General features: G+C 40.0%; 1 protein-coding gene across 10 annotated transcripts in view; it reads left to right on the top strand.

Moving 5' to 3' along the window:
* Ehbp1 (EH domain binding protein 1) overlaps positions 1-12300 on the top strand; it is a 271901-nt gene that overhangs the window by 228640 nt on the left and 30961 nt on the right. For 8 of the 10 annotated variants that reach the window (XM_057771152.1, XM_057771151.1, XM_057771158.1 and 5 more), the window contains 3 exons: positions 820-958; positions 1115-1221; positions 3771-3894. In XM_057771152.1, coding sequence (XP_057627135.1) covers positions 820-958; positions 1115-1221; positions 3771-3894 — 370 coding nt within the window. The remainder of the gene's footprint in view (positions 1-819; positions 959-1114; positions 1222-3770; positions 3895-12300) is intronic. The other 2 variants (XM_057771154.1, XM_057771156.1) reach the window with 1 other exon arrangement.

Consider the following 12300-nt stretch of genomic DNA (forward strand, 5'->3'; position numbering starts at 1 on the left):
TTGAGGCTAGAGAATAGGCCATTGGAGGGCTCCCTCATTACTGATTGTCTCAATGCAGAGGAAGGGCAAAGTCTTGGTAGCTTTTGATAACCAGTTTCAGCATTCAGCAGGCTCAGCTATTAGTCATGCATCTTAGCCTTTCCCTATTTACTTTCAAAACACTTAATAAAAATAATAAAAGATTAGGTATAAAATGAAATATTTGTTTGGTACACAGCATCTCGGTATCTGCAGCTTCCACACATTGCAGGGGTTCAGTCTTCTGGGATATTTCTTGTTGATAGAACCGTTTGAATTTGTTACCAGTATTAACATAGGGAGCTCCAGAAAAGATAATTGTAGTTTCCTTGGCTGTAAAGGGCTTACTTACAAATCAGGCTTTGGGAAGTTATAGCTGATGAAATTCCGTTCCGTGGGGTAGTGTTATAATCCCACCTTTTAGCCTCGCCCAGCATTGATGGTTCATCTGAATGGGCATAAAATTGGAAACTATTTCTGCTTGTCATACAAGTCCTAGGACTACAGACGGGCAGAGTCGTGGGGCAGAGGAGGCAGCATAGCTTCTAGCGATGCTTATCACCAGTGGAAGACACAAGGGCTTGTGGTGTCTGACACATCAAAGTCATCAAGGGTTTAAACCATGTGTCCCAGAGTTTTTGCTGACTGGCCATAGAGCCTGCTGTTGAGCTATTTATAGTGTTTTAAAATGCTGCCAAATAGCTTAGAAACGTCAGTGTTACCTTAAACTGGTAAAAATCACCTCCCTGGCTTGTAACTCCTTATTCTGAACTATCGTGCTGTTAACCCTTTTGCTTTTAGAATGGCGTGGAAGATCTTCGGACTGAGCGATTACCAAAAGCAACAGAACGTTTCAGAAATCCTGTTGTGTTCAGCAAGGATTCTACAGTCAGAAAAACTCAACTCCAGTCTTTCAGTCAGTATGTTGAGAATAGACCAGGTAGGAACGCTTTTAGAACTGCCTCATGCTGAAGCCGTGCTTAACTGTAGGTGTATATGTATGAAATACAGAAATGCTGATAATGTAAAGCCACATTTCAATATATAAATATCAAGCTTTATAATAATTTTACATGCCTCTCCCCTTTTTTTTAAGAGATGAAAAGACAGAGATCAATACAGGAAGATACAAAGAGAGGAAACGAGGAGAAAGCAGCGATAACTGAAACTCAGAGGAAGCCGTCAGAAGATGAAGTACTTAATGTATATTAATTTTTTGTGTGGTTTCATGATTGCTGATAATTCCAAACTGTATGTGGAAATAGTGCCTTTATTTGTTAAAATGAGATGTTAGGTTTTTTAAGATGTCAATCTCCAGTGCATTCAAAGCAGTGTGAGAGGGGTACGCTGCTGAATTAGTCTGCAGTGTGGTGATAATTGTCAGATAAAAAAAAAATGAATTTCTCTGAGTTCCACAGCCCCAGCTTCCTTGAGACATTTCCATCAGGGCACTTCCCATAAAGAGATTCCAGTATTGATCTACCGGGAGGATTTTAATTATTACAATAGCAGATACCGCAGGGCTGCAGTCAGAGGGAGAAGTCACATGAGACCCGCTAGAATTTCTCAGCCAACCCATTTTGTTGGCTTGGGTTAATGGGTGTTCAACCTTTCCATTATCCAGATCAGCCGTGAATTACTAGCTGAATGATGTTTGCATTAATATAATATATATGGTAATTTCTTCACTTAATTAACGGGGAGGTTCAGCTCAGTAGGGGTATGGGCTGATCATGTGTAAAATTGATTTGTGAGGGAAATATTTGATAGACCGCAGGGAGAAAGCTGCTTTTGATGGGCAGCTGCGGGACAGAAGCAAGGAGAACAAGTTTTAACTTGAATTTTTGTCTAGAAAGAAGCACAGCTCTCTTTGGCCGTGTTACTTTTGCATTATCTACAAATGTTTGAATATTTTCTTGTTAAAAATCATGTTTTAGGAGATTTTAAAATCATGTAAGTGCAACTTGAAGTTAACAGCAGCATTTTGGGACTCTAAAGGTGCTCCATTTTATGTTTTTCACCTTTAGGGGACCCAGAAAAGTCTTAAGTACAAAAACAGACCACTGGAGAATCTTGAGAAAGCATTTGGCATAGCTTAGGGAGCTGTAGACTATTTGCCCATGCGGTGTGTGCTCAAACTGAAGAAGTCCAATGATTGGCCCACAGTACTGCAGGACTCACAGATCTGATTATGAAATTTGTACTATGCAGTGAAGTTTAGTGTTTGCTACAATTTCTGCTTTTATGTTTGCATTGTCTGTAAACTGCAATGTTTGTATCCGTTTGGATGGGACTGAAGACAGAAAAAGTATTTTTAGAAAATGCTGTGCTGTCTAGTAGGTGAAGCATCCACTAGGTTATTCCTGGTTTTATACTTACCAGAAGCACACATTGAAATAGAAGACTATCCATTTTGTATGAATCTTTAAACAATATAGTGACATTGTATTCAGTGACTACAAGATTATCAGATTTATGATTTTCTGAAACATTTTAACTTTAAATTTATCAGCTCTCATAATCAATTTAACAATTGAAAGTCAGCCATAAACTGAATGCAGTTTTTAAGTAGTTCAGAAAGTGTGAACGTTATAAGTAGAAGTGAACGTGTTTATTGACCATGAGAATGTGTAATAGCTATAAGTCTCATTGTTTAAGGAGGGCCTTAAATACAGCCTCTCACAGCTTGCTTAGCGGTCAGTGTACTTTTTGGGCTGGGAAAGCATTTGATAGGAGACTGCCGCTTCTGTCTCTGAACGAATAATGCTTTGCATATTGATGACTGCCAAGCCATCGGTCACTACCTAGAAATGTCAAAGGGTACAAGAATTGCAAGGAGAGCTTTTTATTTATTTACTGTGACAGTACCATACATACATACATATACGAAAATTGAAACTTAGAGTTATACTGCAATTCAAATAAAACTTATAAGATCACTCTTAAATTGTGGGTGACTATGAAAGTACAAATTAAACAGTGAACTAGTTGAATTAGATTCTAAAGATTAGTAGCATTTCAACTCAGAGATGTCCAGGATCTATCTGGAAGAAAATAGGGAAATACTGCAAACTTTGTTTCCCTTGGTCTCTAAATTCTGAGACAGCCTCACAGTATAGCCCTGGTGAGGCCGAAACTTTGTAGATCAGGCTGGCCTTGAACACATAAGCACCTTACCTGCCCTTCCTCCTCCTGGGTGCTGGATTACAGGCTTGTGCCACCATTCTTCCCATCTTTTTATTTGTTAAATATTTTAAATGGTATAATTCCCACACAAGCAAAAAAAGTATCTTTTAATTTTTTTGTTTGTTTCTACAGAAGATATCTAGATAATTTAAGGATTAACTTCATAGTAAAGCCCTGCTTCCATATACTTGGCTTTTGAATGAAAGATTCCCTCTAACACTCACTACAGGGGGAAAATCCCTGCCTTGTCCGTGCTTAAATCCCTGGCTTCATTCTAGGAAGCGGCCATCACACTCACTGTTAACTTTTTGTATCTGGCAAATCTGGGTGTAAATTTATAAACGTAACACTGAGCAGCTGCAGTGTTCAGTCTTTGCAACAGTTTGTTAGACTTGCTGCATATGAAAGATCCTAAATCACAGGCAAGGAGTGGGGTTTGGGTACTAAGGTTGATTCTAAGTGTGTGTTCGCTTCTCTAGGTAAGTGCTTTACTAAGTGTTTGTAGAAAGGAAAAATGCAACTTACAAGTGATTTTTTTCCCCCTTCCTGTTTGTTCTCGTTAACAGAAAGGGTTCAAAGACACCAGTCAGTATGTTGTAGGAGAATTGGCAGCACTAGAGAATGAGCAAAAGCAAATTGACACCCGTGCCGCGCTGGTGGAGAAGCGCCTCCGCTATCTCATGGACACAGGTACGGTGCCCAATTACACTGTAAACAGTTTTGGCAAATTGAGCGTTCACAAACTCTTATAGAGTTTTGGAAGTGTGAATCTTTGAAGCCTGAATGTTCAGCAAAACTGCCTTGAAAATAAAAAGGCTGCGATTTGCAGCCACCTCTCTGGGCCCTGGTGATAAGAGTGCCTTCATGGGAAGTGATAACTCGCCCTGATACCGTGTGAGCCAGCACTATTGAACAGTGTGCTCATCCATGCAGGGTTGGAATACACATCTGTGCCTCATTGATATGCCACTGCTTAAAAAAAAAAGTAGATCTTTACTGTTCTACTGATTCATTGGGGAAAAAAAAAGATTTGGCCAGCTAAAGCCATGTACTGCGTGAGGCAGAGTGGTGTGCACAGGGGATGGCTCCATGGACTAGATCACTGAAATTTGAGAATACTATCTGGTTACTGATGCTCCACAATTTTTTTTTTCAAGAGAACAGGTTTTTAAAAGTCTGTAATACTTTATGTCGTAGCTGCATTTGAAAGGATTAAAGTCTATGGCAAGGTTTGTAGAGACGGGTGAGCGCAGCAAGTTAGCTCCTAAGCAGAGGGCGGAGTGGCATTTAATGCTGATTGCCAATGGAGATTGTATAGATCTAAGAACACAATAAGCTATTGGAAAGGAACTCTGTGAATGTGCACACGTGTGTTCCTTTAAAATGCTCCTCGTCCAAAATGATAACAATTGAGAATTAAGTTCAAACCCTTCACACCAAATTAAAGGTAAGTTATGTCATGAAAACCTACCAAAAATGAGAGTTAAAAATCTATTTCAATTAGCTGGTTTAGTTTTTTGATTGTTGTAAAGAACAGGGATTTAGCATTGGAAAGCTCTCCTGTGCCTTCTTGCCTGCTTTCCTACACTATATTCAATAATAAAACTTCTCCAGAAATAAGCTTTTTTATAGGGGATATTTAAAAATGTGTGTTTTAACGACATCAGAAATTAGTCACCTAGGGACCCCAGGGGGCCTTCACACTATTCTGTGGAACTCCCAAGCTGCTCCCGAGGCCCCTTAGATCCTGCCAAGCCAGTAGTGGCTTCAGGAATCCTCACTTCTCTGAGTGAACTCGGGCTTCTTAGAAGACTTGGGAGAATAAGTTCTTCTATTTAATATTTAAAACAGAAAGCCTTTGGGAGAAGTAACTGCTGATACCGCTCATGCTGATGAGGGCACAGATGTAGCAGGTACTCAGGGTCACGTGGATCACCAAACATAAACCATGAACAAAATTCAGACCACCAGAGTCCTGTCATGGTCCTTCTCATTGCACCAGAGGAGCCAGATCGCGTTTATCAGTACCCTAACAAGTCATGTGTGTGTCGTGTGTGTCTTGTCTTTTGTGTGTGTAGTTGTGCAGAGTAGGCACACATCTATAACCCAATATATTGTTTTACATTGATAGTTTTCTTTGGTTTCTAAAGGACTCTAAATATATTAGCTAAGCTACTATAAAATATAACTATGTGATAATATAGCATCTCTAATATTTTTGAATGATTTTAAGATGACTGATGACTTCCTGTTTTGTTGACAAGTGGATAGAGAATGCTTTGCTGACTGTACTAAATAAAGTGTGTGTTACAAATGGAGCCGATACCAAGAGCCTTGCGCCAGTAGTAAGGAAGTGGGAAGTTCTGTTTTCTCTCCTTCATACATGGAACTGGTTTATTTAGGTTATAACCAAAAGAAACTCACATTCTCCTTCCCAACCCGTGTGTCACCAGTGGAACTTGGAAATGGCCTTCTTTAGTTTTAGCCAAAGGTTATAGACTACAGATTGATTCTAGAATTCTTTTGGGGATTATTATATCCCTTATTCACAAGACAGAACTTTATCATACCAGGTCTCTGCTGTAGACTCAAATGAAAACTGACCCAACTTGATAAGCTCCAAAAATCACCTTGGACTGTAATAAGCCTCTTCCAGCACAAAGAATGTATTAAGATAAAAACTAGTTAGTATATGAAACACAGCATAGCATGCTAGAAAGCAAAAGCAGCAAACTGTCTTTTTTCCTCTCGGGGTTCTAGTACATTCCAGCTTTCATTCGTTTGAGCAGTACCTCTTTGCTGCTGTGTTAGAGATGCCGGTGTACTTTCTCAATCTCAGCCTCAGAAACTCAGGCCCACATGGGGGAAATGATGCATGTGAGATGACCTTGGCTCTAGCGAGGTAGCTCAGTGGGTAAAGGTGCTTGCTGAACAAGCCTGACAGCCTGCAGGGAGAGCTGGAAAGAACCAACTCCACAGAGCTGTCCTGTTGCTGACGCAGCAGCCCTGTGTGTGTACATGTGTATGTGCGCGCGCACACACACACAATATCAAATAAAATTAGATAGCCTTATTAGTAAAGGCAGGGTTACAGCTTGAACATGGATTTTCAGATTTTCTAGCTCTTGATTCCAATCTCTTTTTCTATCATCTTTTTTTCACCCTCTGTCTTTTTTGTCTTATGGGAGTCCTACCATGTAGCCTATGCTAACCTAGAACTCATAACCTTCCTGCCTGCCTCGGCCTTGCAAGTGCTGGGGTTATGGGCATATGCCATCATACTCAGCATCTACCATATCATTTTTACTGGGAAATATATCTTTGTCTACTTTTTCCTATATACCTATACATATTGGCTATATTCTTTTTTTTTACTGATTAAAAATGCACATGATCTAAAATTAGTCATTTGAAAGTGTGCAGTTCCGTAGTATCTAATGTGATCACAGTGCTGCATGGTTCTTGCCCCTTGTACACATTTTGTCACCCAGGTGGAAATTCTGTGCTACAGTAACTCCGTTCCTTCCTTCCCAAACCAGAGAACTCTTTGCTGTCTTATTTCTGAATTGACTTTATTCTAGATGTTTCATACAAGTGGAATTAACAGTCCTTCTGTGCTTGACCTCTTTAGCTTAGCATAGTCTCTTTGCGGTTCGTCTGTGCTGTTGACGTGTTCTGGGTCTTCATCTTTTTCGTGGTTGAAGAGTCTTTTAGTGTCTGTATACATGTCCCGTCTATCTGTGAAATTTAAAAATCAAAATACATTTTCCAAATGAAGCTCTGTTATAACTAAATAATATTAACAGTTGTCCTGAACCCTACTTTCAAATCCTTCAAGCTGAGTAGCTATGAGCTTTAAGGACTTCCTTTCTGAGAAGATGGGGAAGGAAGAAACTGGATGGAGGCCCAAACTGCTGGACCTTCTCCTGGCGTGTTGACAGGCTGCTCTAACAAGGGGAGAGAGCCTTGGTGGGTCATGCAGCAAGATGAGAAGGCGCCACAGGTGAGAAGCAGTAGCTGGGAAGGCCGGTAGAGGCAGAGACAAAGCAAGCACAGGGTGTGTAGAGTGGTTCCTTTCAGGCTGCTCGGTTAATCCAGAACTGGGGATAGTCGGGATTCACTCATTCCTGCTCTCTCCTTACCTTCCCCTGCTCTCAGCAAAGCTTATTAGAAATATAGTCAATATACTCCAAGCTGGCACTGTGTGTAAGTGCTGCACCCATGAATTTTTCAGCAGGTTGTAACCCTGGTGGGTGCCGTTTACAGCGGGGATCCTTAGACTGGGTGTTGCAGGTTATGTTACTGTGGTGAGCTCTAATTCCTTATCATCTCTGATTGGTTTCCGTTTAAGCACTAATTCCTTGACGTCTCTGATTGGTTGGTTTCCGTTTGACAGTCATCATATTTTCTTGCTATGAAACCATAGTGTTTTCACCCCGTAATGTGGGAAATTTTTTAGGTAATAATATTTTGAGGTTAAAAATTAAAGTTATGAGGGACCTTTAAGCTTTATAGTCTTAAATTATGAGAAACTGGATCATGATGGCCGCCTTCAATCCCGGGCCAAATGGAACCAATTCCATGGCTTTTCCTAGAGCGTTGGCTAAAAACACCCAATGGCCATTTGAATATACTCAGAGGAAAAAAATAAATTTAAAAAATGCTCTTCTCTGTGACCTTCTGAGTTTCTCTGTCTCATCTTCTGAGGGTCCACACGTCATATTAAACTGTTTCAAGGAAAGAAATGGGCACTGTGTGGTGGCTCCTGACTGTAATCCCAGTACTTGGGAGCCCTGAGAAGTACGTGAAACACTATTTCTTGTCTGTCAGCATCCCTCTGCAAGAGTGTCTGGTAGTAACTGGGAATCACATTGTTCAGGGACGAAACCAAGGCCGAGAGAGATAGTGGGGAGCAGGAGTCAAAACTGCGCGATGGCTGTGACGTCCCGCTCCCAGAAGCACCTCTGGTTTCTCTAGGGTCTGTTCACATTCAGTAGATCCTCGCCATGCCGTTTCATGATTTGCAGGGCAATTCAGAAGAAACAGGTCAGTGTCCATTTAGTTCATGCAAAAAGATGCGTAAGCTGAGTGTGGTGGCCCACACCCAGCATCCCAGCATTCAGGAGGTGAAGCAGGCAGATCCTAAGTTCCAGGCCAGCCCAGGCTACTTTGTCTCGGGAGCAGATGGGGGGAGGGGAGGACAAGCAAAATAAAATAAAAATGAAAAGCACTTTGTTGACCCTTTTGACTCCCTCGGGATGGACCAGACCTGCGCTCCTCTCCACATCGCTTCTCTGTGTTCATTCAGGAAAGCCACACTCAGAGCACCCTCACCTGGAGCAGGAAAGGAATAAAACTAGCTAAAAGAAGCATACAGCTCCTGCTAGTCTTTAGGCTGGTTTGACAGTTACAGCCTTCAGAAAATAGTTGCGCTCTCTAGTTAACCATTATGAACACTGGAAGACGATTTTCTAAGATATTTTTAAAGTAATGACCAATTAAGGAGATGGCTCAGTGGGCAAAGGCACTTGCCAGCAAACCTGACAACCCAAGTTCAGTCCCTGAAGTTAACATGATCAGAGGAGATAACCAACACCCCAAGGTTGTCCTCGACCCTCCACACATGTGCCGCGCTACACACGTTCACACGCAGAAACTAAATAAATAAGTGTGATCAAAATTTTTAATAAAATTTAAGTGACTAACAGCTAAATCAAAGAAATTGTTTTTATATTAGTAGCTAATAATTTTATAATTTTATAATATTTGCATTTCCTGTTATTACACCTTAATTTTCACTTTAAAAAACATTTTTTTTCAATTATGAGAATATAATCTGTTATTTTCAAATGCATAGTTTCTCACTACATTGGAAAGGCTTATTTATTGAAAACTAGTTTTTGAGTTTCATGAAAACTGATGCATTTGCTGTCTCTTGATTAGAATCAGAATATTCAGAATTGCTACCCTTCCGGGTCTTGGGCATGTAAGCCTCTGTATGCTCATAAAGGAGCTGCCCTGTAAGTGAGTAAGAGGAAACATATGTGCAGAAGGCATGTTTAAAAAGTCATTTGTGTGATCAAAGATTAGAATAATGTAATTGTACTCTCGTTGATTGATTTTTTTTTTCCTTCCCAATGACGAGCATTAAATGATCACAGAGACAGAATTATCTTGTCATTATAATAGTGTACCTTCTCTCGCTGTGATAAATACTTTGTAAAGAAAGTACCTGGATTGTTGATGCCTTGACCTCTAGATACTAAGTATAAAATTAAAAATACAAAACATTAAAATGTTCTGAGGGTTAATCACAATAAAATTTTGTGCTATGCATACCTCTTTATGGTTTACTTTAATCTGTATTTTCTATTTCAAATTGAATGCTGAACTTTATTATAATTTCACATTTGACCTGTCTCCTTTTTAATGTTTTTGGTGAATACACGTTGGCTTATAAGTTTGGTTGAATTCATTTAGTTATTAAATAAGCACCATTTACCATTTGAGACCATGTAGATATTATCAGATAATGAGCATGTTTATAGTGCTATATAAAGATTAATTAAATAACAAAAAGTCCATTGACCATCTATGGTAAATGTAATTGAATTAGCAGGGCAGTAAAATAAATGTAGACCAAATAAATATAGACAAGAGAATATGGGAAAGCTTCTGTAATGTTTTAGATTAATAGGCATGCAGAATTCTTCACATTTTTTATTACGTTGTCCCTAGATGAATTCAAAGTAATTGGGGTGGTTAATTTTATTTACACAGAGCCGTTCACAGCGCATTAAATAATAGAGATAATTGAACAAGAATTGTCAAGTGTGTACTGATATCAGACATATTACAGAAGGGAATGTGCATAAAACTTCATTTCTATGCAGCCATTGTTTATGGTAATTAAGTACACAGATTTATCCCTTGGTTGCCTTCCAAGCTTATGGCAACTGCTATTGTTGTGCTCCATTAATATGTAATCAGGAAATAGTTTAATTTTCTAATCTGCAGTTTGAGAATTCACTTTCTAACAACTCTTAATTACTGCATTGCCCTAATGATGCTCATGGTTATGAAAATTGAACCAATAAAGTCAGTGGAAGAAGCCAGAGGGGATTATAATTCCAGAGGTGGCGCGCTCTTAATAAACTTGTTACGCCTTCACCAGAGGGAGTGCAGTGTCCTTCCAAAGAATTTAATTTTGTATTTTAGAATTTGCATCTCTCCAGTATAAGGAGTTAAAATATTTAGGAGGAATAATTCAAACCTCTGTTTATGAAAAGCAAAGGACCGTTGCCCCATGCTTTTAAAACATTTCAGTCCTTCAGAATTTAGGAGCTGGGTCACAAAAGACACCTCTGTTATTTGAACCTGACTTTGTATAACTTGTTTCTATCAAATGTTCATATTTCGGTTAGCCACTTTAACTTATAAGTAGACCATAGGGAACGGCGTTCATGAAATATTTGGGTAGCCTTTTCTTTGACTGTTCTACTTTGCGCTCTACACATAATTATCTTTCTCCTCTCATACTCTTCCTTGTCCAATCAATAAATAATAGTATCAAGTTTTTTTTTCTGTAAATAGTCACAGTTTACATAGAGTGGCCGACAGCTTTGTTTAGGCTTTCTGAGATGAAGATGTCCGAAGAACAGTTTCTGTCAATTCTGTCCTGAAGTAAGTGCACACCACCCATCGCCACAGTAAGACAGCGTGGGGGTGGTCCTCCAGTGTGGTCTTTTCCGACAGTGCCATCTCTTGAATTAGGTAAGGGCGGTGGTAGTGCTACAGACTCAACTCGACATTTACCAGTAAGGAATGATTTTCAAAATGGACTGGTTGGCTTTTTTTTTTTTTTTTTTAAGCCAAAGCCATATAGCAAAGTAACTTCAGAAGAGAGTTAAGTGATGCTTATTCTGGTTATTTTTGGTGTATTCCCAACCTAATAAAACTTATAATATTAATAAATCATTTTTAGACTTAGGCTTCAATTATTTTCTTCCCTTTTCTACTTTGTTGACATTTCCTGTGATTTTATGATTCTTGATTAGTTAGTGTGTCTTTTTGACACTTTTTTTTTTTTTTTTTTGGTTTTTCGAGACAAGGTTTCTCTGTGGCTTTGGAGCCTGTCCTGGAACTCCCTTTGTAGCCCAGGCTGGCCTCGAACTCCCAGAGATCCGCCTGCCTCTGCCTCCCGAGTGCTGGGATTAATGGCGTGCGCCACCACGGCCCGGCGTTGACACTTCTTTTAAAATTAACTGTTTTCAAACTACACTATCCATCAGAATTACATGGTAATTTGGAAGGTTCTCACCCCTGCCCTCTCGGGGTTCCAGTTCAGTGTATGGGAAATGCGTGCATCTGTGTTTTTACGTTTGTTGTTGTTCTCGAGCTGGTGCGCCGATGAGCACCACCTGAGAGCACTGCTCGAGACCACACCTGCACTAGAACACTCCTGCTGAGCTGCTGTAGAAGACGACCCCATTCTAAATGTCCTTTATAACCTCTCCCGTGTCTTCCATTGTTCCGTATATTAGCCCCTTCTTATGGAAAGTTACCTCGTTAATCTCCACATTCTAAATCTGACTTGTCTCTTCCTAATGGGCAGTAAAGGATGTTTTATTAATTGTTTTGTAGGGAGTTTTCTACTTTGAAGGAAGCTTGAGTTGGTTCTTGTCTTCAGACAGGCCTCATCTGTAGTGTACGCCCTGCAGGGGTTGGGACTAGCTGCTGGGGGCTGCGTTGCACAGGTGTTAGGAAGCCGCTTCAGTAACTCTCCCAGTCAGGATGGTAAATAAACTGGATTCCACTTGTATCCTTAGAGTTATTTTTCTCCAGTTTGAAACATTGCAAATAGCATGTTTCCTAAAAGAAGCACGTAAAGAAAAAGCGTATATGTGCCATCATATGAAATTGCCCTCGAGGCTTATTTTTAAACCGTATTAGGAAAGCCTATTTGGGGCAGTGTTCTCGTTGTTGGTCGTATCTGCAGAAGATAGGTGAACTTAGTGAGTCTGAGGCCAGCCTGTGCAAAATCAGTTGGGAGTCAGGCAGTGGCAGAGGGAGAGGAACCAGAGCGAGGAGAGGGAT

The sequence above is a fragment of the Chionomys nivalis genome, chromosome 6, assembly GCF_950005125.1.
Source record: "Chionomys nivalis chromosome 6, mChiNiv1.1, whole genome shotgun sequence".
In the NCBI taxonomy this organism is placed as follows: domain Eukaryota; kingdom Metazoa; phylum Chordata; class Mammalia; order Rodentia; family Cricetidae; genus Chionomys; species Chionomys nivalis.